Source organism: Panulirus ornatus, chromosome 15, assembly GCF_036320965.1.
Source record: "Panulirus ornatus isolate Po-2019 chromosome 15, ASM3632096v1, whole genome shotgun sequence".
Lineage (NCBI taxonomy): Eukaryota > Metazoa > Arthropoda > Malacostraca > Decapoda > Palinuridae > Panulirus > Panulirus ornatus.
In genome coordinates, this window is record NC_092238.1 from 32,372,091 (window position 1) to 32,398,801 (window position 26,711).

Consider the following 26,711-nt stretch of genomic DNA (forward strand, 5'->3'; position numbering starts at 1 on the left):
ACAAGGAGGTATTGTATGTTTGTGGACAGAATGCCAGTAGTCCATGTAGTGGAAGTTGCTAAATATTGCTACTGTTCCCTAGAGACTTGAGAAATTTTTGTTAGGACCTGTCGATACTGTATTCATATTGATATTTCAGTATTGTAAATGGGTATACTGAATATAAAAGGATTCCATAATGAACTAAAAACATGTATGACTGTATTATGAAATATGTTAATTATACACATCCCAAACTTGAACTCAGGAAGCAAATAATAAGTTCTTTTCAATACCTGAATCTTTCCGTGAAGGTAATATTTTCTGAAGATAATACTGTACACATTATATGTCATACAGTTTGGGACTTTCAAGATCCTAATCACAATGGTAAGGAAGGTACTCACATTCAGATGAGCAGAATTTAATACAAATTTATAAAATTGACCAGTGACAGGTGATCTGAAATCAAGGAATATTGAATGGTATATAAAAGTAACTATTGTGAAACCTAACAATTTGTGAAAAGGCCAATACACTTTGATTATACCTGGGAATTGATATGTTACACTGTACAAGAAATGCCACTTAGGCAATTATAAATCAATCTTTAAAATAACACTCAGTGTCTATTACTAGAGGTACATGTGACTAGGGATCTGGGTTGGTAAATCTTTCATAACATTAAATCATCAGGGTACTTAACTGAGCAACTTATCACCCTCAGTACAAAAAGAACAAAACTAAATAGCCTTTTATACCTTAAAACATCTATCAAAGATGTTAAAACCGAAGTATTGTGGAATGTAACAAATTTATTTTACAGTTTCCCCTAAGAATACTCTTAACATTATATTGTATTCATAATAGCTATACCATTTTGAAATTGAGTTACTGATTAATACTAAATACTGATTATAATAATCCAAAAATCAGACTTCTTTAAACAACTCAAAACCATATTCAAATGCATCTTATTGCTCCTAATGATCAGCAGTTTTTGAAACCTTCCTCTTTCTATTTGAGTGAATTTTTTTACCAAGAATTTCCTTTGCTAGTAACTTTAACCCATTCACTGTTTTTGTCATATATATTGGACATTCAGTTTTTTACTCCATATCAACATTTGTAAAGCATTACAACATACTCCCACATTTTTTGAAAATTTACTGTGCCACTCTGCTGCTTGTTGTCCTATGCAGTGCAAGCATCATTTTCGGATAATATGCATTTTACCCATGAAGGGTATGTCTAGAAATGCATCATTTTATCACAATGAATTGTAGAGAGGAGGTGTAACTTGAAAAACAACAGAATAAAGGAAGTGTTGAGACACAATTGCTCTGGTAATGATAAATTAATGATACAATTACTAGAATGACGATAACAATTCAGATGAATACCAGCTCCTTATAGTTTTTATTATAGTATTTGATAGGTTCTTTGATTTCGGTATTGGGTGTGACTTCATTTACTATTTTGAACTCTACAGACCCATAAATTGTTATTAACAGTTGATATAGGAAAAGTCAATTAGAATCCAAGCACCTCGTGTGAAAAAAATAGTTCAGAAAATAAATATGGAAAGCAGAACTTGCGTGTAAACAACAAATATATTGATGCACTGAATGAATAGTATGGTTTATCATGGTGGCATGACTTGCACCAGCCACTGCAATGCCACTTTCAGAGTTAAGGTTACCCAGTTGAATATATTATACTGTCCATCTGTATATATTTCACAGTGCCACATTTTTTTATTATCCCTGGAACCAGGAAAGAAAGAATACTTTCCACATGTTTGCCTGCATGTCACAGAAGGCTAAAAAAGGGGGTATGATCCTTTGAGAAAGAATACTTCCCACATATTCCTTGCATGCCATACAAGGTAACTGAAGGGGACAGGTATGGGGAAGACTGGAAACCCTACCCTTATGGTATATTCAATTTCTCAATGTTGGAACAGAAGCCAAGTGACATGCCTCAGGATTGGTGGAATGGCGATCGTATAGTGTTACGGTATAAAAGCATGTGTGACGAAAATGAATGTTTACATTACAGAGGTATATGTTTGTTGAGTGTAGATGGTAAGTTGTACAGGAGAATGGTGATAAGAGGGTGGTGACATGCACTGAACTTCAGATTGGGGAGGAACATGTGGCTTCAAATAGTAGATAATGTGTGGATCAACGTTTGCTTTTAAGAATGTGCATGAGAAATACTTAAAAGAGAAATAGTACCTGTATGATGTGGTATTTAGTGATCTGAAGAAAATGTTGTGGATATATGGTGAGTGTGGGAAACTGCCAGAAGTAGTGAAGGGTTCTATCAAGATGTGTGCAAACAGGATGAAAGGAAGAAGAGGACTGGTTCCAGGCAAGGGCGAGTCTGCTTCAGGGTTATGTGCAAACAGGATGAGAGGAGGAGGATTGGCTCCAGGCAAGGGTGAGTCTGCTTCAGGGGTATGTGATGTCACATGGCCATTTAATTTGTTTAGGGATGGGTGGTAAAGGAGGTGAATGCAAGTATCTTGCAGAGAGGAGCAAGAATGCAATCTATTGGGGGTGGGGCCTCTGGGAGGTGAGTTGGTTGTTTTCTGATGACACAAAAATGGTGGCAGATTTGAATGTGAAACTGCAGAAGCTGGTGCATGAGCCTGCAAGAATGTGTGAAAGAGAAAAAGTTGAGAGTAAATTTGATGAAAAGCATGGTTATTAGGTTTAGAAGAGAAGAGGGACAAATTATTTGGGGTCCGAGTTTGAATGAAAAAACTTGGAAGAAGTGGAGTCTTTTACATCCCTGGAAGTGGATAAGACAGCGATTAAAAGTGTGGGAGTTGAGGAAAGCCATAGGGTGGGTGAGGTGGGGGCAATGAGGAATGTGTGGAAAAAGAGGTCACTGTCTCTAAAGGCAAAGATGGGTTTGTTTGATGATATAGTTATCCCACTGATGCTGTATGGATGAGAGGCTGGACCTTCGGCAAAAATTTAAAGAAGAGGGTTGACGTGTTGGAAAGGAAATCTTTAAGGACAAAATATGGTGCAAGGAAGGTTGATCAAATAAGTAATACCAGGGTAAGAGAGGTATGGTAGTAAGAGGAGTATGTATCAGAGAGCTAAAGAAAGTGTGATGAAATGGTTGGGACAGATGGAGAGGATGACTATGAGGGTATACATGACTGAAGTGGAAGAGAGAAGAAAAGGGAGAACCAAGGAGTAGGTTAAAGGATGGAGTGGGAGCTGCTTTGAAGGCCTGGGTCCTGAATTAGCAGGAAGGCATAAAGCTTACAAGGGAAAGAGTAAAGTGGAGCAATGTAGTATACATGTGACAATTTGATTTAAGGCAGTTGGGGGATACCACAGAAAGGTCTGTTGGGAGTAGTTATGGATAAAGGGCTCTGGTCTCAGCACATTATGCAAGACAACTACCTAGAATGAGGATTTTGAGTGAGGCCATTGCATCATCTGTTCCTGGCACAACCTAACCAGTGCAGGAAATGGCGAAAATACATGAATTAAGAAAATTAGTTATATGTCATTCTTTCACATTAATGATGTTATATGATTTAATATTTACCATACTGTATGCAGGAATATTAAGCAGTTATTTATAAAAAGCTGCATGAATAAAATATAAGACCAAACACAACAACAGAAATGGATAAAGATTGCAAACAGACCAAAAACAGCATCACAAATGGCTAAAAATCCCTTTGTAATAGTAAAACTGCTGAAATGTTTACTATTTGGTGTATACAGTATTAAGAAGCAATTACTTACGAACAAGTGCATGTAGAATAGTCCAAATTGATAAATATCATAAACATGTATGCTGTGGCAGAACCAGTAGTAATTACCTTAATATAATTGCTCTGTAATAGTGAAGTTATTACAATGTTTACAGTTTGGAGTACCTAATACCACAGAGTAATCATTTATGGACAAAGATGTAGAAAAAAATTGTAAGACCAAACCAGTATCATACATTGAGACTGTATAACTTTACACTATGGTAGTACCAGTTACTTTAATATAATCCCTTCATACTGGAAGATAAAAAATTTACTATTTGTTGCAAACAATATTGTATAGCATGGATTTATAAACAAATGCATTAAAAGAAACAACCACATATTGATTACTGTAAACATTTGCATCCTGGTGGGGATATGGGGTAGTGAGGGGTGTTGGTGGATGACAAGCCTTGAACAATCACACAGCTCGCACATTACATTTTCCTTTAACTCGCTATACATCACATTTTTCAAAAAAAAAATTCTTTGAGGTACACTCAGTTTAGAAACGGCAATCAAACATGAAAAATATATATTTATGTGTTCATGCTCATTCGCTGTTTCCCACATTTGCGAAGTAATGCTAGGGACAGACAAAGAAAGGCTGCATTTCCTTGCATCCATTCTCCAGGTTTCATGTGCAATGCACCAAATCCACAGCCTCTTATCCACAAACTTTTCCATGATTTCCCCCTGCCACTTCATACCCTGGGTCAGTCCATTAATAGTACATCGCCCCTGTATACCACATCATTCCAATTCACTCTTTTCCAAGCATGCCTTTCACCCTTGTGCATGTTCAGGCCCTAATCACTCAAATCCTTTTTCACTCCATCCTTCCATCTCCAATCCAAGCTCCCCTTTGTCCTTGTCTCCTTCAGTTCTGACACATATATGCTTTTTGTCAACTTCACCTCAATCATTCTTTCCTTATGTTCAAAACATATCAGCTAACATCTTCAGCTCTCTCAACCACACTCTCCTTATTACCACACCTCTCAGTTACCCTTTTATTACTTACTTAAACCAACTTACACCACATATTGTCCTTAAACATTTATTTCTAACAAATCCACCCTCCTTTTGCATTTTCATCCAATCTCCATGCCTTGCATCCACACAAACATTTTTTCCTTCTAAGTAATGAACCTCTCTTTCTACACATTTGCTAGTGCTTCCAGAAGCCTTATCTGGGTTCCATTTGCTGCCATGTTCACTCTCAGGTGTCTAAAGCACTCCAAGAGGCATCTTTGTTTACTGTATTAAGTGCTTTCTCTATTCTGCTCTATATCTCTGCTGCCTGCTTCCTCTAGGTATATACATGTCACATACAAATCCTTGTTTCTTTAAATATTTCTCACATACATTCTTTAAGGCAAACACCTCATAGACACATCCTCTACCACTCTTGAAACCACATTGTTCCTCCCCAGTTTGATGTTCTGTACATGCCTTTACCCTCTCAAGTCACCATTCTCTCATACAATAGGTGTACTGAATAAGCTTAAGTAGTTCAAATACTAACCTTTGTACACCATGTCTTTATATAGTGGCACTGTCTTGCATTCTGAAAATCCTCAACCCTCACCAAGATTTGTACTACTTATCTATCTATATCTGATGCCTGTTCCCTTTAGGAACTCCCTCGAAGTATTGGCCATGGCAATGGAGTTTCCATACCTAGTGAACTCCAATGCCACTTCTTAGTCTTTAATGCCTCATCCTTAACAGGCCACTGGCAGAGGGCCAGTCTAGCACAGTGTTTGCAGAGGCTCCTACCTAATGTTCCTACCTAAGTGTTCCTACCTACTACCTCTATCTACTACTACTGTCATTTTGCCAAAATACAGGGCTAACACAAAGTACTCCCCACAGGAAATCTAGAGTTACAAAGAATGAGCTGTGTGAGTTAAATGTGGTCAAGTGTTATGTGTGACAGAGAGAGATTTTGTATGTTTGTGGACAGAATGTCAGCAGTAAGATTTATATTTACATTGAAAATTTTAAATAAACTATCAACAACACAGTCACCCCCATTCTTATGAAAATTAATTAAATACTCAGCCACCATGGCACATTTCATCTTAAGCAAGGCTTTTACCATCTCCTCTCTTCACCAAACCACTTCCCATGACTCATTTCGCATTCCTCCTGAACCAAAACAGCCTACAGCTCTTACCCTGCCATCAAATACATATAACTCTTCCAGAATACTCACTATATCCCCTCCTAACAACATCACTACCTGTTACCAATTCATATTTGCCTCTTCAGTGATGTTCCCATTTGTTCTTTTGTCTTTCTCACATTGTTAACTTTCTTCCAAAACATCTTATTCTTCCTGAAGTTTACTGGCAGTCATTCATCCTTTCCTTTGCTCCTTTCTCTAACCAATGCACCTTTCTCTTGACCTCTTAGCACTGTCTCTTGTACATCTCCCAAGCAAATGCACTCCTTCCCTGCAAGTACTGCCCATATACTTCTCTTTTTCACTTGCAACTTTGTCATCCAAACACACACTACCCTTTCCCACCTTCCACGTGCCACAAACTTCTCTTGCACATGCCAGCACTGCTTTCGTAAATACCTCCCTTTCCTCACCCATTGCCCTAGTTTTGTTTACTAAATATACCCCATTCTTTACTCACTCTCATAGCTTCCTTTACCCTCACTTTTTGCCATTTTTACTCAGTCTCTCATGGAATTTCTTCACATAAGCATTTTCTGCACGCTCATTTATTCTCACCACCCTCTTCTCACTCATACTGTTTCTTCTTTTCCAAAAACCTCAACAAATCACTCTTGCCTTCACCAGGTAGTGATCAGACATACCACCAGCTGCCCCTCTCAGCATATTTGCATCCAAATTTCTTAATTGCTTGCCTATCAAAGAGTATGTAACCCAATAATGCCCACATACCGTCTTTTCTATTCACATATGTATACTTGTGTGTGTCCCTAAACCAGGTATTCCAGTCACCAGCCCCTCTTCTGCATACAACTCCATAAGCTGTTCACTATTTCCATTCACCCTTCCAATTATACCCATAAACACCACATCAATAATCTTTGCATTAAAATCACCAACATTAAAGCTGTCTCTAGCATCAAAAACAGCTGACACTCATTCAGCTGCCCCAAAAACACTTGCCTTTCATGATCTTTCTTCTCATGATCAACTGCATAAGCACTAATAATCACCCATAATCCATCCAGATCATTCTGCAGATCACATCCTAACACTCTCACACATAAACACATCTGCTTCAGCAGTAATGCTATCCCTTCCTTAGCTTTTACCCTCAACTCCTACTCCCAACTTTAATCCTCAGTAATTCCCAAACCATTCTTCCCCTTTACCCTATAGCTTTGTTTCACGCAGATCCAGATCATCCAGGCACCTTTCCTCAAACATACTACATATCGCTTCTTTCTTCTCATCCTAGTTACATCCACACACATTCAGACACCCCAGCCTGAGCCTTTAAGAAGGATGAACACTCCTTGCTTGGCTCCTTCTGTTCCATCTTTAAGGAACTGAAATACAAGAAGAGGAGGGGGATTCCAGCCTCTTGCTCTGCCCCTTTTTGTCACCTTCTACAACACACTGGGTATACAAAGGTAGATTTCTTCCTACCTCTGCATTGTTTGCTATTTCCTGTACGAATAAGGTATGATCCAGAACAGATAGAAAGAATGGCAATGCATCCAAATTTCTTAAAAAAGGGGATGACTGTGTTGTTGAGTAGTTAGTTACAATTTTGTGAATTGGTGAAGTGACGGGACTGGAGGAGTGCATGCATAGTGCCACTGTGTAAAGGCCAGCAGGACAAAGGTGATTGTTTAAACTACAAAGGTATGAGTTTTTTGAGTAAACTTGATAAGTTGCATGGACAATGGTGACTGAGAGGGTGTAAGCATGTACAGAGCATCTGGTTTTAGAAGTACAGCATGTGTAGATCAGGTGTTTGCTTTTAAGACTGTGTGAGAAATACTTAAAAGAAACAGAAAGAGTTGTATGTGGCTTTTATGGATCTGGAAAACCCATATGATACGGTTGATAGAGGTGCCTTGTGAAGTAGAAAATGACTGAAGCAATGAAAAATTTTTGTCGAGTGTAAGGATTTGTGTGATAAATATGTCATATAGATTTACGGTATGGGCTTGAGGTGAGGATGTGAGGAGAAGGGTGGAAATGTTGGAAATGAAATGTTTAAGGATAATTTGTGATGTGAGGTGGTTTAATCGAGAAAGTAATAAAAGGGTAAGAGAGAGGTGTGGTAATAAGTAGAGTGTGATTAAGAAAGCTGAAGAGAGTGTGCTAAAAATTTTTGGATATATGGAAAGAATATGTGAGGAGAAGTTAACAAAGAGGATATATGAGTCAGATGGGGGAGACCAAATTGGAGATGGAAGGATGGAATGAAAAATATTTTTGTGGTCAGGCACCGAACATACAAAAGACTTGCACAGGAAAGATTGAACTGGAATGATGTGGTATACAGGGTTGAGATGTGCTTTTAGCGGACTGAAGCAGCCACGGGAAACCACAAAAAGGTCTGTGGGGCTTGGTTGCAAAAAGAGGGCTGTGGTTTTGATGTACTGTGCATGACAGTTTGAGAATAGATGTAGCGAATGAGGCCCTTCTTTGTCAGTTCCTTTCAATATCTTGCTAAAATGGGAAACAATGAACAAGTATGAAGAAAGGAGTGATGTGTTCAACATGAGTAATTCGCTTATTAGGCAATCAACTCAAAAGACAGAGAGATAAAGGCCATGTCTGCCAAGTGATCAATGAAATCCACCATGACACGTCTGGCAGCATGGGCTTTTGTATGGAAGTTGTTTCAATGTTGTGGGGATTTTCCTAAATGATGCAATAGTTTTTTCTTTTTTCAGCCATGGAGTACATTTGACATTCATACTTCGTGGTGATATGGCATAAGTGTTCATTCAGATATATCCGATGGTCACAGTGAAAGGGTTAATTCCATGCTAACCTTTACCTGGGCTTGTGATTTCATAAAACAAACCAAATTTTTGCAGTACATCTAAAATTCTAAAAGACTTCAAGATTACTAACATCTATTTTCATCTGTGTAGGATCATATATGGATTTCAAAGATTCTTAGGGATAATGCCTGTTCCTACCTTTCCTGAAAAGAGAATTGGATATGTCTGAATATCAAATAATAGAGTCAATTAAATATATCATTATATTGTTAAGTATTCTAGCATGGAAATTGTAAAAAGAGATATTTGCCAGATAATTCTATTGGCATAAAAATAAAAAAACTAACAAATATCCAATAGATTATTTTTCCATTCAAAATTCTAAAATAATCATCTTATAGATTCTTGTTTCAAATCAAAATTCTGATATTAAGTTAATGTATATTAGAAAATCTTTATTTGGAACATTTGGATGTTATTAAGGTGCTCGTGAGTAATAACAAAGAATTTGCCAAGAAAAACTTCTGTGAAGCAGTGATTAATTTTGCACTAAAACCAGTCCACCAGCATATCATATTTATCACACAGTTTGGTAGAGTCAGCATGAACAAGCCAAAAAAGACCTAAGTATGCACTCGTATGCAAGTTATTTTATCAAATTACTGGAGAATTGTGCACATTCAGAGTACTGCAATAATAATAATTTGTAAACTGAGAATACATGGGTAATACATTTTCTCAATACAGTAATACTCAGTATAGCTTTTGAGCAGTAAGAAACACTTGAGCTATGATGTACTTGTATCTATAACTCGGTACAATCAGACTTAGAGTTCACAAGTTTGTAACAAACATACAGACATCCAACAGTTATCAAAACACTGGCACACAATGTGTCTATTTACATGTCTCACATAAATACAGTATACATATTTACAGTAAGCATCAGCATGTGCCCCAGTTACTATGTAATGTTCAAGTGCCTCATCACATCTTGAAAATTACAAAAGTGGCATTGTGAAATCCTAATTTTTTCTTTTAATACCAATGTTTTCATTTCACATTTACTGGTGCTGCAACTATTTTGATTCAAAACAGAGTGCTGTACCGATTAAACTGAAATGAAACACTTTTTAACTAAAATATTTATTGTCCTGGTGTAATTATCTCCAGTAACTGGTCATGGGCATATTCTGAGCAAGATATGTAAGCAAAGGAAGATCAGCCTCTATTTCCTTAGACCGTCACAGAGCAGCTGAGATACTTGGTCCTATGTAGTGAGCCTCTGTTTGGTTGACTACAAAAATAGTTTTCTTTATTATGTTTCTCTCCACAAAATGAGTCATGGGACGGACACCCTGGCATAATACTTTGCAAATGCCATGATTTTATGGAAGAGGCATTATGCAACTGACTACTTTATGGGTTTGATGAATGAATGAGCTGCTACTTCAGGGAGTAATCATTGATATTCCTTCCTTCAGCTGCTATCCAGGTTGCTATGTGGGCTCTACTGAAGCACAGCCATTTATTACTACACCTCCAGAGCTACCAGAAAGAGTGCATACAGGTGATGCAAACATTCCACGCATACGTCCCTGCATGGGACCCAGTCCTCGAGCAGGAATGATGGGACTGGCTGAAGTTGATGCAGGCCCTAATCGATAAGTACGAACTGGTACTGGGCTTGGACAAGCAGATACTGATCCTGTCAGAAATGTCCTATGGCAACCAATGTTAGGGCTGGTGGATGGAGGATGCTGTGCTGCTGTGTGACTGTCTTGTTGCTGCCAGCTCTCAATGTAGAGATTTGTATCTACAGATGATGCTGGACCCAACACTCTACGCTGTTCTGTAATGAAAGCCTGATTAAGTGGTAAGTCTTCTTCAACAGAACACTTTAGAACCATACAAATTAAATTTGTTTCACTGTAATCTTATCTCTATCATTTCAACAATGGCATACTCCTAGTAATTCTGTAATTGGCAGTAAGAAGCATAATCAGTAAGTTAAAATGCTAGTGAAATGAAAAGGAAGATGTATGGATAGTGTCTACAGGGAAGGAGGGAGAGTATACAGATAAACAAGAAAAATAGATAGCAGAAGACCTGTATGTTATCAAACAGAAGCTAGAAACCTGTTTAGATAGCTACATAGAAGGCTTTTTCTCCACACTCCAGCAACAACAACCAGAGGGAATAAAATGGAAAAACCATGCACTGCTGACATAATGCAAACATGGAATTTGAGAAAGCAATGTGGAATACTTGCTGGCTTCTATGTACAGTATTTTACTATAATACCCTCCATTACATTATGCTATACATCACTACACTTGGACATGGAATTCTTATTGGCTTTTATATGTAGTATTTTACTACACTACCCCACACACATTATTTTGCTTCACTGTACTTTGCAATGGTTTCATTCTAGGGAGTTATTGTTCAAGTCTAGGATGAAATAAAAATCAAGGCTTTTTTAATGGAAGCTTGCAATTGTAGGGCATTCAATTTGCCACTAGTAAGGTCATGGCACATCAAAACATTCTCTTACTGTCAAATTATGATGTGATTAGAGAAAGTGAGGATTCCAGTGAAAGAAATTGAAACCTGATGATTTGTTGCCAGTGGAAACAGCTGTCAGTACAGGGAGCTTTCCAGGGGAGGGGAAAAATTGTAATGGTTTACCTTAATGTTAGCCTAAAAAGAAAAAAAAATAATTCCACGATCTTTATCTAAGATGAAACCCCGTGAAATGTTCACTCTGTTCTTGTAGTGAAAACTAGAATAAACAAGGAAAAAAAATTGTGGCAGCAGTAGTACAGATAACCAGCACTCAACTTTTTGAACTTAACCCATAAGGGTAATGGTATCATATGGACTGTGGTACATCACACATTCTATAAATATTCCTTTTGTATTTCCACATGCAAAAGGGAAAAAAATCTTTGTTTCCTGGTGCTACCTCACTGAAGCAGGGGATGGCGATCAGGTGTACAGGAGGAGAAGAGAATGTATACGTAATGTTTTTTCTTTTGCTTCATGCATTTGTGCTGTTTCCTGTAGGACTAGGTGGCACTGGGAATGGATGAAGGCGAGCAAGTATGAACAAGTGTATATATGTAAGTATATGCATGTGTATATGTTGATATGTACATGTATGTATATGTATAATCAATGTACACATATATATACACACACACAGACACATACATATATACACATGCACACAATTCACACTGTCTGCCTTTATTCATTCCCATTGCCACCTCGCCACACATGGAATAACATCCCCCTCCCCCCTCATGTGTGCGAGGTAGCCCTAGGAAAAGACAACAAAGGCCCCATTCGTTCACACTCAGTCTCTAGCTGTCATGCAATAATACCCGAAACCACAGCTCCCTTTCCACATCCAGGCCCCACACAACTTTCCATGGTTTACCCCAGATGCTTCACATGCTCTGATTCAATCCACTGACAGCACGTCGACCCCGGTATACCACATCGATCCAATTCACTCTATTTCTTGCCCGCCTTTCACCCTCCTGCATGTTCAGGCCCCAATCACTCAAAATCTTTTTCACTCCATCTTTCCACCTCCAATTTGGTCTCCCACTTCTCCTCGTTCCCTCCACCTCCGACACATATATCCTCTTGGTCAGTCTTTCCTCACTCATTCTCTCCATGTGCCCAAACCATTTCAAAACACCCTCTTCTGCTCTCTCAACCACGCTCTTTTTATTTCCACACATCTCTCTTACCCTTACATTACTTACTCGATCAAACCACTTCAAACCACATTGTCCTCAAACATCTCATTTCCAGCACATCCACCCTCCTGTGCACAACTCTATCCATAGCCCACACCTTGCAACCATACAACATTGTTGGAACCACTATTCCTTCAAACATACCCATTTTTGCTTTCCGAGATAATGTTCTCGACTTCCACACATTCTTCAAGGCTCCTAAGATTTTCGCCCCCTCCCCCACCCTATGATTCACTTCCGCTTCCATGGTTCCATCCGCTGCCAGATCCACTTCCAGATATCTAAAACACTTTACTTCCTCCAGTTTTTCTCCATTCAAACTTACCTCCCAATTGACTTGACCCTCAACCCTACTGTACCTAATAACCTTGCTCTTATTCACATTTACTCTTAACTTTCTTCTTTCACACACTTTACCAAACTCAGTCACCAGCTTCTGCAGTTTCTCACATGAATCAGCCACCAGCGCTGTATCATCAGCGAACAACAACTGACTCACTTCCCAAGCTCTCTCATCCCCAACAGACTTCATACTTGCCCCTTTTTCCAAAACTCTTGCATTCACCTCCCTAACAACCCCATCCATAAACAAATTAAACAACATGGAGACATCACATTAATCACTGAATGTTGGACTACTAACCTAGTAATCTGTCCATTGTAAATGGTATAGGTGGGTATACATGACCATTTGTACGTTCTGAGTCCACCACCATCACTCCACTATTTGTTGTGGTGGAAGATGAAGGGACTGGTGTGATGCTCACACTTCTGACATAAGAGATACCAGTTCTGTTCATTGCAATCACTGCTCTATTTGTAGATGTGGATGGTACAGCTGGGAGGAGATGCTCCATCACTGTCAACTCACCACTATTTTCTCCAGGGACTGCATCACATACTCTTGCTGCAATGAGCAATACTTCTTAGTGCAAATAACACAAATGAAAATGCTGAAAATTAATTGCAAATGATCAGTCATGTGCATGTACACTATATCAATATACAGGTTTAAAAAAATAGAAAATGTTAAACATTGTCTTGATACAAGTGGTAGATATAAAACAGCAACACATCAGTTCTGAACTCAACACTTGATGCATTTTCATTTCTTTAACAGTGTCATCACATATGATAACTACTGTTCATGTCTAGTCTCTCTCAGCCCACACATTCCAGGTCCTCCCACTTTCACTTGCTGTACATACTATTCTAGTTTCAAACTCTTGTAACATACACTTAACCACCATACTACAGTATACGACTCAATTTTGTACATAGCCTACTTATGTATAATCCATCTATCAACTGATGGATGATGTTTGATTTAGGCATCCTAAACAGCTAGCACAATACTTAATGGATCCAACAGATACAAAAGCATGAAAGGTATCTCAAATACAATATAAAACTAAACTTTTAATTACTCATAAAAAGAAGAGAAAATAACGTCGGTGTCATATTTAGAAAATCAACTATTGTCACTAAAATAATTCATAATGAGACACAAAGACTTTTGTATCATATACAGATGCCCTCCACGCACAATATGCTTGCTGGCCCATCTCAATGCTCACCTTGGTTATACAGTGGATTATTTCTCTCTATATTTGAAATTTAAATGTAAATGCATCGTTTTTAAAATACTTGGTCCATGAAGGTCACAATATGTCTATAAGCATTTTAGGTGTTTAAAACTGTATTCTAATTAAATGTGAATGGATTTCAAAGCATAATCATGAATTCAACCTGGTACAGCTCATGTGCACTGGGTTTAAAACTATTTTTCCAAGATGGGTGCCTTGACAGCAACCTCTGGCCATTCACTTCAGCCAGGTTGTCTGACCAATGCTGAGTCACAGCCACTATCTGTCAACAAGGTTATGACTGCACCACAATGGTTCCATCGACTCAGTGCAGGGATTTCAGTGATAACCACAGGCCCACCTATAAGACACTATAAGAGTTCCCAGTGTAAGTTAAGCTGGGCTTCCTATAGCTGAATCAGAAACTCCTGACCTTAGTTTCAAGAGAGTAACTCTTAGGTCCCACATTAGAGCAGTCAATCAGTAAATTCCTTACAATGCTGCTAACTTACAGGTGCCTACAATTAGCCAGGCATTATTAAAGGTAGACTCTAATCAACATTAGAAGCAGGAATTTTTATTAAGAGAGCACAGTGTGTGTATGAGTGGGGAGAATGGATGGTGACTGGTTCTGAAGGTGGATTTTAGCAGGGTTGTGTGATGTCAACATGGCTGTTTGTCTATGGATGGAGTGGTGAGGGAGTAATGCAAGGGTCTTTGAAAGATGGGCAATGAATTGGAGGTTGTTTGCTGATAACACAGCACTGGTGGTAAATTTGAGTGAGAAATTGCAGAAGCCGGTGTCTGACTTTGGGGGAGTGTGTGAAAGGAGAAAGTTAAGATAAAATGTGAATAAAAATAAGGTTTAGCAGTCCAATGAGATTTATTGGGATCTCGGTTTCAATGGAGAAAAACTGGAATAAGAAAAGCGTTTTAGATAACTGGGAGTGGACATGGCATCAAATGGAACCATGGAAGCAGAGATGAGTTATTGGGTGGGGATGGGGGGGGGGGGGGGGGGGGGGGGGGGGGGGGGGGGGGCAAAACGTTCTGAGAAAACTGAGGGACATGTGGAGAGAAAGGTCATTATCTGTGAGGGCAAAAATAAGTATGTTTGACAGTAGAGTACTCCAACATTGATGTACTGATGCAATGCACATGCTATAGATGAGAATGTGGAGAAGAAGGTGGATGTACTGGAAATGAAATGTCTGAAGATATGTGGTGTGAGGGCAGCTGATCGACAGGGTATTAAAGAGGTTTGGTAATAAGATGAGAATGGCTGCTAGAGCTAAAGAGGATGTGTTGAAATAGTTTTGGTATATGGCGAGAATGAGTAAGGAGAGATTGTAAAAATGAGGATACATGTGTCAGAAGTGGAGGGGTTAAGAAGAAAGGGGAGACCAATTTGGAGATGGAAGATGGCACGAGAAAAATTTTAAATACTCAGGGCCTCAACATGCAGGAGTGAAAGGCATGCATAGGAAGAAGTGAATTGTAGTAATATGGCACACAGGAGGCAACATACTGTCAGTGAACTGAATTAAGCTATATGAAGCAATTAAGGAAAACCATGGATAGGTTTTTGGTGCATGTGTGTGGTTTTGGTGCACTGCACATGACAGCTAGAGAATGGATGAGGCCTTTCTTCACCTGCCCTAGAGCATCTTGCTGGCATGGAAAATACTAACAAGAAAAAAAATAATAATAATGCAAGCTCAAGCAGTACTCAACTTTGAAAAACTCAAGCTGCTGAAAATAATAACATCAGTTTCTTGGTGATTATCATCTTCTACCCATTTAATTACCAACTGTAGAGCACAGTAAATCCTGCCAACAGAGTCTGTTATTTCTCACTACTGTAACAGTTTTCTTAGATCATATGCTTGTAAACTGCCAGAATTGGTCAAGGTATCTTATTAACACCAAAAGCTAATTCAAAATATTAAACAAAAGTCTACTTACTTAACTTCCATCGTGTGAAGACACTTCTCAAATGACTAACTGTGAGGATGGTGAGCAGAATAACACAAATGGCAATAACAATTACAGCTATGAGAAAAAAAGTTGACTGCCAGTCTGCAGTTTCTGGCTCATGTAATTCCTTATCCTTATCACTATTAGCACCATCACTGACATCTTCTCTCACAGACTCAAAGTCATTAAAACTATTTCTGGCTCCATCATCTGCATTATGAACATCACCACCACTGCTCATCTCACTCACTGATTCACTAGCATCACTTTTGTCACTAATGCTTACACTGCTCACTAAAGACTCCTTTGTTTCCACCAAAACAGACTTATTTGGAGCTCTGTATTCAGTATGCTCTCCAGTGTGTCTATGGTGGTGTTGCTGGCGTTTTGATTGCGTTTTTCTGTTCTCTGAATGATACTGGCTTTGTAAAGTGCTGCGACTCTTCCCACTATGACTGTTTTTAGTAGAAGATCCTTTGTCAATGCCAGATTTGCCTTGCTGATGACCTGAGGTCTTTTTATGGTTATTTGAGGGACGGTAATTGTCACTGGAATACTTTGAAGTCCGTTGTCCATGTCTATGTTTTTCTGTAATATTTTCTACAGTGGTTGGTGTTGAGAGGGTGGGAGCTTGAGGCTGCGTAAAGCGTGACCAAGTGGGAAGGAACTGAGCAGCAGAGGCACACACAGTATCCTGAAATACATAGCATGATATCACCACCACCTGAGGACCATGGCAGCGTGTACATGGCACACACCGTCCTTGTTGGCTGCTGTAAAATTCCTGACCCTGCTGACATGACGACCCTCCACATACTACGCCCACTGTCCAAGCAGTATACACTGTCCACACCAGCAACCACCACCCTCTTCCTACCATCTGCAAAATAAATTTGTAATTAGTGATAACATTATGTAAACATTCAGAAGGCTTTCCTTGCGCAATACTTAAATAATTATTAAATTTTTGTAAGCCTATGTTACAATGATCTATTCAGTGACAAATATATGCTAAACTACTTTTCCTTAGATGGGATACAACAAAACATAAGTACATTATCATACACTAAAAATCATGTGTTTTCAATGAGCTAAGAGAATATTGTGGAAAATATGTTACAAGAGAAAACTACAACAGCAGCATTTTGGACTTACAACTATCAATAATATCACACTTCGCATCATGCTTCAAATTGTAAGGTTTGTGAATGTAAGAAACAACAGTTACTGGTTATTATGAGCTGTGTCATTTTCTATAAGACTCGGTACTTCACCAATCATCGGGTTAAAACAAAAAGTCACCAACAAAAAGGTCTTTTTTTTTTATGTCTTTGAATACAGTATATAATTGACTATAAAATTACAAATAAGCGATGATCAATTCATGACCGAATCTGGCACAGACAGCTAAATGAAAATTAATTTCTATTACCATTACTCTCAGGTCAATTCAAAAGAGATGAAATTCAAATATTCTGTTGAATAAAATGTGAGTAGACATGAATCACGTACTATTCATTACCAATCATCAATAAATTACAAACACCAATAGACAACTTACCCAGTACAAATAATTTCCTAATTTGAGTAAATAATTGGTCTGTCATACAAGCATCCTAAAATGTCTTTTCAGCGACATAAAACTGAAAATACGAAATACTTTGTTGAATATTAACCTTGCCAAATTCAAACTGACTTCCCTGGTTCACCTACAAACCAAAAGTACTGCACTGATAAATAATGACATAAGCATTTACTCTGAGTATGGGCATCCACTACACACTTTGCTTTTTAAGCTTGTACTTAGTTACCAAATTCTTTATGCAATTTCTTATGGTTCAACACTGATGTCAAAATCCACTCATTCCTCAGGAAAATAGTGGCCTCCATCTGAGAATTGTACAAGTACATGCAATATATGTTGACTAACTTTTATTTACAATATATAACATTCACATTGATGTTATAGATATCATTGCATGAATGTTTAAGTAGTCTGAAGTATTCATATAAAAAGTCAAAACAGTAACAATTGCAAAGTACTGTACGTAAAAATCTAACATACCACACCAACCTGAAAGGGAAGAGGACTTTGCATAACAGTATAGTATTAATTATTCACCTTATATTTCTTTTGCATTCATCGAATTCCAAGGAAAACTTTCAACAAACAAATATCCACGACTATGGTACATAGTTGGCATACTGTAATATCTGACAACTTCAACAAATTTGTACCAGTAACTATTAAATTCCAAATCATCCATTACTTTAACTAACTATCTAGTAAGGTATCAAATAACAAAATCAATTACTGTTCACTTAAGTCCCTCAGTTACAAGGTACAAAATATGGCTAAAATCATGTTAATTAAGATCATTCTTGTCCACTTGCCTTTAATCCTGTACACTCAAGCTATTATTTTACAATACATAGATAATATAGGAAACTTCATTTTTCAGTAAGTTCATCACAGTTATACATAATTAAAGAACAGGTTTAAATATGTACCATCAAAAAGTAATGCTTAAGGCAATAACATAATAAAAACCTAACATTCAAAACATCATATCCAGAGTGGGGTGTATTATAGTATTTCTTCCCAATTAATAATAGGAAAAAAACATGTTTTATCATAAAAGGAACTAAAATGTGAAAGCAAGATAAACCTATGTGAAGACATGAAGATTCCAGTCCAATATCATTGATAAACTTTCCTATATTTATTACTAATCTATAATGCAGTCCTCCATTCACTTCAAATTAAAAAATAAAGTCCATCATATAATACATGAATGAACTGTCTTTTCAGTTTTTATCTTAAAAGATTACCATTTCTAAGTATCTTGTTGATACAGATAGCTTCTTGTTTCATATTTTGCATTTGTTGCACGTTCATTCCATCAGCTAATTCACAGTAAAATCCACTCTGTCTGAAGAGAACAGAACTTAGCAGGGCCTGATCCAGTCTAATCTTTTTCTTGAGATGTAAAACTTCCTATTCAAAAACTGCAGTTGTGCTGAAACTCCAGTAATTGTATTTCATTTCAGCTTCCCACCATGACTTTTAACCTAATATTAGCTCATATATTCTTCATTAATCTCTTTTATCAGTACTTGTTAGTTTTCATATTTAACACTAACTCAATGGTTTTCAACATTTCTTCACTGAATGCATCTTAAACTCAAATGTCATACTCTGCAGCACCTCTATTTCACTGTCCATTAGTACAGTTGCCTCAAGAATTACCAAATAAAATGGAATCTACATGGACCTAAGCCCAAATACAGTTTATGTGACAATTTGTTGCAATTATGACTACTCCGAGAGAAAAATATCACAAAAAATTGACTGCTTTTAAATCTGCTTAAATCTATAAATTCTTGTATTATATTTCTAATCTTAGATTACTCTGAAACAACCAAACAAGTAGAAACTTACTTGAATTTAACTACTCTTTTGTCTCCTACTGGATTAGTTGGGCCTGATGGGATTTACAGATCCAATTTATATTCTGAAGAGTATTGGACAAACATACTCTCAATTTTAACTTAACAGTTTGTAGTTTTCCCTTCTTTTTTTCTGTTTGTAATTGCAGAGAATCCCAGCTCACACAGGTAAGATGTGGAAAATTGCAATCAGAGTGTATTCATGCAGAATGTCTCCAGAATTTGTCAAGATCCACTTCCAGATACTTTAACTTCAAACTGCAATCATTGCATATGTCTACTAATTAATTCCTCTTCTTATATGAGACTAAGCTCTGACTGTCTGATGTTGCTTCAAAAAAGGGTTTCTCAACCAGTCCCAGTGTTCAATGGATATTAAGTATTTAGAAAATTGTGCTGAATTCTCTTTACCAGTATTTTGAAACCCCCGCAAACCAGTCTGTTGCAGTCACATTTTGAAACATGTCCATTCTGTTGTGCATTTTCTTAATCCAAATTCTTAATTTCCCCATCAGAGTACTAATACTGTCTGAAGAAGACAAGATCTTTTGACTTTGTCTGGCTTCTTGGAATTTACCTTGGTTAAATGTTCAAAGACATCCAAGTAAGATAATGAGGCAAACCAAATCTAATCAGTCAGTAACTCAAAAAATTCTTCCTGCTTCTTAAGAGTAAGCTTAGAAAGTAAACATCTCATTCTTCAGCTCATACACTTGTGACAACAACTTTCCTCTCAATAACCATCTTACCTGTGCATGCAGGCGATTCACGTTTTGTCCCAATTCATTCACAAAGTTTGGCAAACAGGAATGATTTAAGTGGCCTACACATAATATCATTCATCATTTTCAAGGCTTGGTCTGGCACAGTTTTCGTGTCAAAACCAACAGTTCTTGAAACCAATGCTTCATAAAGCAAAAAACACTTTTAATGACCCAACCACTGAAGAGGCATCATCTGTACAAATACCTACACAGAATTTACAAGATAAACCAACTAATACTAAGTAGTTAGTGAAGATAAAGTAAATAACTTGGCCTGTTTTTGCTTCTTCAGACAGAATTTGATATAAAACAAGTTATCTGGTCATTTCACCATTTCCTGCATTAGTGAGGTAGCATAAGGAACAGATGACTGAGCCTCTGAGAGAAAAATCCTCGCTTGGCCCACTTCTTTGTTCCCTCTTTTGGAAAAGTAAAAGTAAATCCCTCAGGATACGGAAGAAAGAATACTTTCCTTGTATTCCCTGCTTGTTGTAGGGGTGAGAACAAGGAGCTGTAAATCCACCATTACTGTTATACTTTTCCAAAAGAAGGAACAGAGATACAGGCTAAGTGAGGATTATTTCCTCCTACACTACCTCACTAGCACAGGAAATAGCAATATGTGTAAAAAAATAACAGACACATACACACACACACACATATTTTTTTTTTTCATACTATTCGCCATTTCCCGCGTTAGCGAGGTAGCGTTAAGAACAGAGGACTGGGTCTTTGAGGGAATAACCTCACCTGGCCCCCTTCTCTGTTCCTTCTTTTGGAAAATTAAAAAAAAATGAGAGGGGGAGGATTTCCAGCCCCCCGCTCCCTTCCCTTTTAGTCGCCTTGTACAACACGCAGGGAATACGTGGGAAGTATTCTTTCTCCTCTATCCCAGGGATATATATATATGTGTGTATATATATATATATATATATATATATATATATATATATATATATATATATATTTCCCTGGGGATAGGGGAGAAAGAATACTTCCCACGTATTCCCTGCGTGTCGTAGAAGGCGACTAAATGGGAAGGGAGCAGGGGGCTGGAAATCCTCCCCTCTCGTTTTTTTCCAAAAGAAGGAACAGAGAAGAGGGCCAGGTGAGGATATTCCCTCAAAGGCCCAGTCCTCTGTTCTTAACGCTACCTCGCTATCGCGGGAAATGGCGAATAGTATGAAAAAAAAAAAAAAAAATATATATATATATATATATATATATATATATATATATTTTTTGCTTTGTCGCTGTCTCCCGCGTTTGCGAGGAAGCACAAGGAAACAGACGAAAGAAATGGCCCAACCCACCCCCATACACATGTATATACATACGTCCACACACGCAAATATACATACCTACACAGCTTTCCATGGTTTACCCCACATGCTTCACATGCCCTGATTCAATCCACTGACAGCACGTCAACCCCGGTATACCACATCGATCCAATTCACTCTATTCCTTGCCCTCCTTTCACCCTCCTGCATGTTCAGGCCCCGATCACACAAAATCTTTTTCACTCTACCTTTCCACCTCCAATTTGGTCTCCCACTTCTCGTTCCCTCCACCTCTGACACGTATATCCTCTTTGTTGATCTTTCCTCTCATTCTCTCCATGTGACCAAACCATTTCAAAAACACCCTCTTCTGCTCTCTCGACCACACTCTTTTTATTACCACACATCTCTCTTACCCTTTCATTACTTACTCGATTAAACCACCTCACACCACATATTGTCCTCAAACATCTCATTTCCAGCACATCCACCCTCCTCCGCACAACTCTATGTATAGCCCACGCCTCGCAACTATATAACATTGTTGGAACCACTATTCCTTCAAACATACCCTTTTTTTTTTCCAAGATAATGTTCTCGACTTCCACACATTTTTCAACGCTATATATATACTTTATCATCATACTTAATCACTGTTTCCCATGTCAGAATAGTAGCGCCAGGGAACACACAAAGATTGGCCCATTGACTCGCATACACACATATAAATATATACATAAACGCCCATACATGCACATATACATACACATACATATCACGATATACATACACATATACAGATATATGTATACATGTACATAATCATACTTGCTAGCCTTCATCCATTCCTGGTGCTACCCCGCCCCATGAAACTTCATTGCTACCCCCTGCTTCAGCAGGGTAGTGCCAGGAAAACAGACAAAAAAGGCCACACTCATTCACACTCAGTCTCTAGCTGTCATATGTAATGCACTGAAACCACAGCTCCCTATCCACATCCAGGCCCCACAAACCTTTCCATGGTTTACCCCAAACGTTTCACATGCCCTGGTTCAATCCATTGACAGCATGTCCACATCGGTATACCACATCGTTCCAATTCACTCTATTCCTTGCATGCCTTTCACCCTCCTGTATGTTTAGGCCCCAATTACTAAAAATCTTTTTCACTCCATCCTTTCACCTCCAATTTGGTCTCCTGCTTCTCCTTGTTCCCTTCACCTCTGACACATATATCCCTTTTGTCAATCTTTCCTCTCTCATTCTCCCCATATGTCTAAACCACTTCAAAACACCCTCTTCTCAGCCACACTTTTTATTTCCACACATCTCTCTTACCCTTTCGTTACTTACCTGATCAAACCACAGAAATAACATGCATCCGAAAGAGAGAAATATCAGCAGATTCCCATCACTCAGTTGAAATGATTTAGACCAGCAGACTATAAATATGAGAGTAGATTTTGGCTGCTAGGATAGGTTGTGAGGTTTCTACAGGTTCTGTTAATATCTAAGTGCACCTAATTTTACATCTTTCCTGATCTTCACAGCCCTCCCCAACACTTTAGAACTGTGATAAAAATCTTAATCTATTAGAAAGAGGACATAAATTATATAGGTTTAGAATCTTCATTCTACTTTTGGAGTTTCCTTGTTTTCTCTATAAATATCAAGAATGTGTTTTCTTATTTGTATTCATGTATCTTTCAATATCAAATACAGTTGTTAATGTGGAGGGTTGTGAAGGAAAACGTGAGGTATATAAAATAAATAATAAGGTCTGTAAGACAAAACTTGGAATGTTAAGTGATGCATTTGATATATGTGGTCTAATATTCACTAATTTCCTTCATTTAGGAGGACAGGTATCAATGTTTTTGTTGTCAGCGGTTGCTGGTATCTATGATACATGTAGAGAGAGGTATAAAAAAAAATGAGAAAACACAGGGATAGATGTGCTAGCCACAAATGGGTTCCTTCAGAACAATTTAAACCTGACCCCTTTATTTATTGCAATTTGGGTTTTACAAATAGACGGTATAATGAAATATTTAAAAGATCAAATTATCCAACAGGATTTCTAATCTTACCAAAAGGAATGGGAGAAATAATTTTGTACATAATGAATACTGATTTTCCCCCTCCTACAAATGCTATTCAAGTTTGATTAGTGATTTTTAACATCTCATCTTGCATAATGGTATTCTTTCTTTCTTTTGGTACTTCAAGTGATTTATAACAGTGTCCACATTACAGTGGTGATGCGAATTTGAAAAAGAAAATTCTGCTTTTCCATTGTGACAAAATACATGTGGAAACACAGAGGAGGCAACGGAGAAGTTTCATTTTACCAGTAAATGATTTTTATAACTTCCCAAATACATTGTAATTAGACAGCACACTGATTTAAAAACTGGATTAGCTCTGTAGAATCCAAACAAACACCAGGTATACCTTCAACTGTACAAAAGACAGTCGGTGATGAATGTCCTGCGCAGCATGTGGGCATTCATAAATTAATTTGAGATGCCATAACTCTCTCTCCTTTTCTAAGCAAGGTATTTAGATGTAATGGGTACTAATTGATTTCTTAAAATCTATAGCTCGCAAAGAGTATCTATACCCAAAGTTTCCCTCTCGTTCAAAACCATGCCAGCTTTGTGGGGACTTTAGATTGTGGAAGTAAGGGGTGCTTCACGTTAAAACCCACACCCTACATCAACTCTACAGAATTCAAGTAAACTATGGGTACAACTTTTGTCAAAATCTATGCACTAGAACAAACATGCTCTCTTTATGGTAAACTACCAAATTATGTAGCATCTCTCCATCACTCTAACTAAGTAGTCCATTGATTACATTTCTTCCAAATGCATGCTATTTCTGGGGGCACCCCTAAATCATTTACCCACTCTTCTTGTAAAAGTTAGGTTTGAGGATACTTAAAATCATCATAATATAAACCAGATTTTTATTTTACATGGTTCCACAGCACTTTTCCAAATTCTTCGTCAGTTTTAATGTATAAAAGAGAATTTCATGCAATATACGAACCCAGACAGAACACTGAGTCAAATATACAATATATGTCAATAAAAAATTAGTATGCACTTCACATTTTTCTGTTGGGCCCAGCCACCCTGACTCCCGCCCTTTCTTCTGGCTTCCCATGGCCCTAACATTCTCCAGTCTCGGCTCCTTTTCGCACACTTGACAAATTTTTACACTGAATAGTCCGATTTTATGCAGGTACCTGTACATTTCACATGCCTGAATTCCACTTTTCTTCTTGGCCAAACCACCTGTTACTTCGTGACCTGGACCAGCCGAGAATAGCCGCTACAACTTACACTCTTATTCTTCGCAAATCTCCCTTTTGTCATACCTCGAAGATTTTGGCAGTGTACTTCATTCACTTACCTTCGTCCTAATATTTAATATATTCTGTTTTTAATCCATTTTATCGGTATATTCATCTTGGCACTTAGACATTTACTCCACACAAACATAAGACATCTTGCTATAATTACAATGAGACTCGCTGGTTGGCAGGTGCCCCATGCCCAGCTTAGGCAAGCCACTGACAAGCTAGCCAGCGAGCCTCGCCATAATTTCATTCATTAGGTGTACAAGTAGCGACGTCACAGGTGAGGCGGCCAATGGTCGTACCTGGCCGTACAACCTCAAGGCTGAGGTGCCGCGGGCATGCATCTGGACGTGGACTGAATGGTATGAATGGGCGCCGTGCACCTGGGGCTTCTTAGGGAGATACGTTCCGTCTTCAGTGTTCATACAAAACGATGAATGTTAATGGTGTTATCGTCAGACGTAAGTGATCTGTTTGATCTTGGCTATAACATCGCCACCACTGAAATTACTTCATGCCCTTGCTTTCCAGATCATAATGACCCGCATACCCGTCGTTCTTAATGCTTTCTGCAGTGCCAAGTTTTTGCAAACTGTTGCTCCTAGTAATGAGGATGATACACAATGGCTCGAGGGTGGGTTGCAGTTTGAATACGACAGACTGTATTCCTGGATCTTATTTCAAAAGATCAGGAAATCATAAATTTTCAATTAATGTAACCACCTCTTTCGTCATATACAGAACCAGGCCAGAGGTTTAACAACTGCACACAATCTCGATCGCAAGAATTTTTATGTAGAAGTGGGTAAACGCAATGTTATTGCTTTGATATCTGATTTTGCATAATTTTAAGCTAATATATTCATAGATAAGCATATATCTGTACTATTCTCTGGAGTTAAAGACAATCTTTTCTGTGAGCACATTTAACTGTTATTTCTTATGAAAGTAGAAGTTATTGTGAAGGGACAGTGTGACCTGGTACTGCATCCAAAGAATTAGTACAATGTTTTCTGTTTGTGATTTTCATAGAATGCTTGGAATCCATTTACTTATACTCGTAAAAGCTAATCATCATTTGTGATGATCATGAAAAGAGGAATACACAGTATTTCCACCTATGTAAAATATCCAAATTATATTTGTGGAATCTGCAAATCAGTCACAATGTGAATATGATAATTTTGCTATGTGAAAGTGTTTTACCTGGCTTGTTAAGGCGCTTACTGGTAATTAGATTGCGCGAAGAATACTAATATGTAACATTTCTTTACTGTGACCTTTGTTGCCTTTAGAACCTGAATAGTTGTATCCTTATATAAGTTCACGTTACACATATCCACCTGACATATTACTCTCACGAGTGAAGTGTACGGACCAAATTTTATCAAAATCAATCCAGTTTTTAATCAGTTGAACATACACTTCTACCGATCTCGTATCAAAAGATGGATTTGACACTTCTTATCATCCCTGTTTGCTTTCCGTAATATACTTTAATCGCGATCTGCCGATTTGACAGCCCTGACCTCGATATCAATCTATGATCTGGTCAATGCAATGTCCATAGCTTCACTTTCTGTATACCACTTCCTCTTATCTCAAATTTACAGATCGCATAAGAAATATGATGATATCGCTACAGAAGTGGATACTTTACTATTGTACTGGGCTTGCCACTGGGCATATCAGGGTAAACCTGCAGGTGCTGCTCCAGTCACTCCCACTCTTGTTGACGTTTAATCATTGTTCGTAGGCTAAACCTACAGGTGCTGCTCCAGTCACT

At 38.0% G+C, this 26,711-nt stretch overlaps 1 protein-coding gene across 1 annotated transcript; it reads right to left on the minus strand.

Moving 5' to 3' along the window:
* Positions 1–387: 387 nt before the first annotated feature.
* Positions 388–26,688, minus strand: wgn (Tumor necrosis factor receptor superfamily member wengen). The gene is made up of 4 exons (XM_071670731.1): positions 24,979–26,688; positions 16,050–16,941; positions 13,142–13,405; positions 388–10,577 (listed from the first exon to the last, which is right to left on the minus strand). The coding sequence occupies exons 2-4, from the start codon at positions 16,939–16,941 to the stop codon at positions 10,225–10,227; spliced, it is 1,509 nt and encodes a 502-aa protein (XP_071526832.1). The 5' UTR covers positions 24,979–26,688; the 3' UTR covers positions 388–10,224.
* Positions 26,689–26,711: the final 23 nt, after the last annotated feature.

Excerpts from the sequence above, each read along its gene's own strand:
- wgn (XM_071670731.1), bottom strand. The coding sequence starts at position 16,941 with ATGGTAGGAAGAGGGTGGTGGTTGCTGGTGTGGACAGTGTATACTGCT. Across the intron at positions 13,406-16,049 it reads CTTCACACGATGGAAGTTAA|CAAGAGTATGTGATGCAGTC; the intron begins GTAAGTAGACTT and ends TGCTCATTGCAG. Across the intron at positions 10,578-13,141 it reads TACAATGGACAGATTACTAG|AACAGCGTAGAGTGTTGGGT; the intron begins GTTAGTAGTCCA and ends CTTTCATTACAG.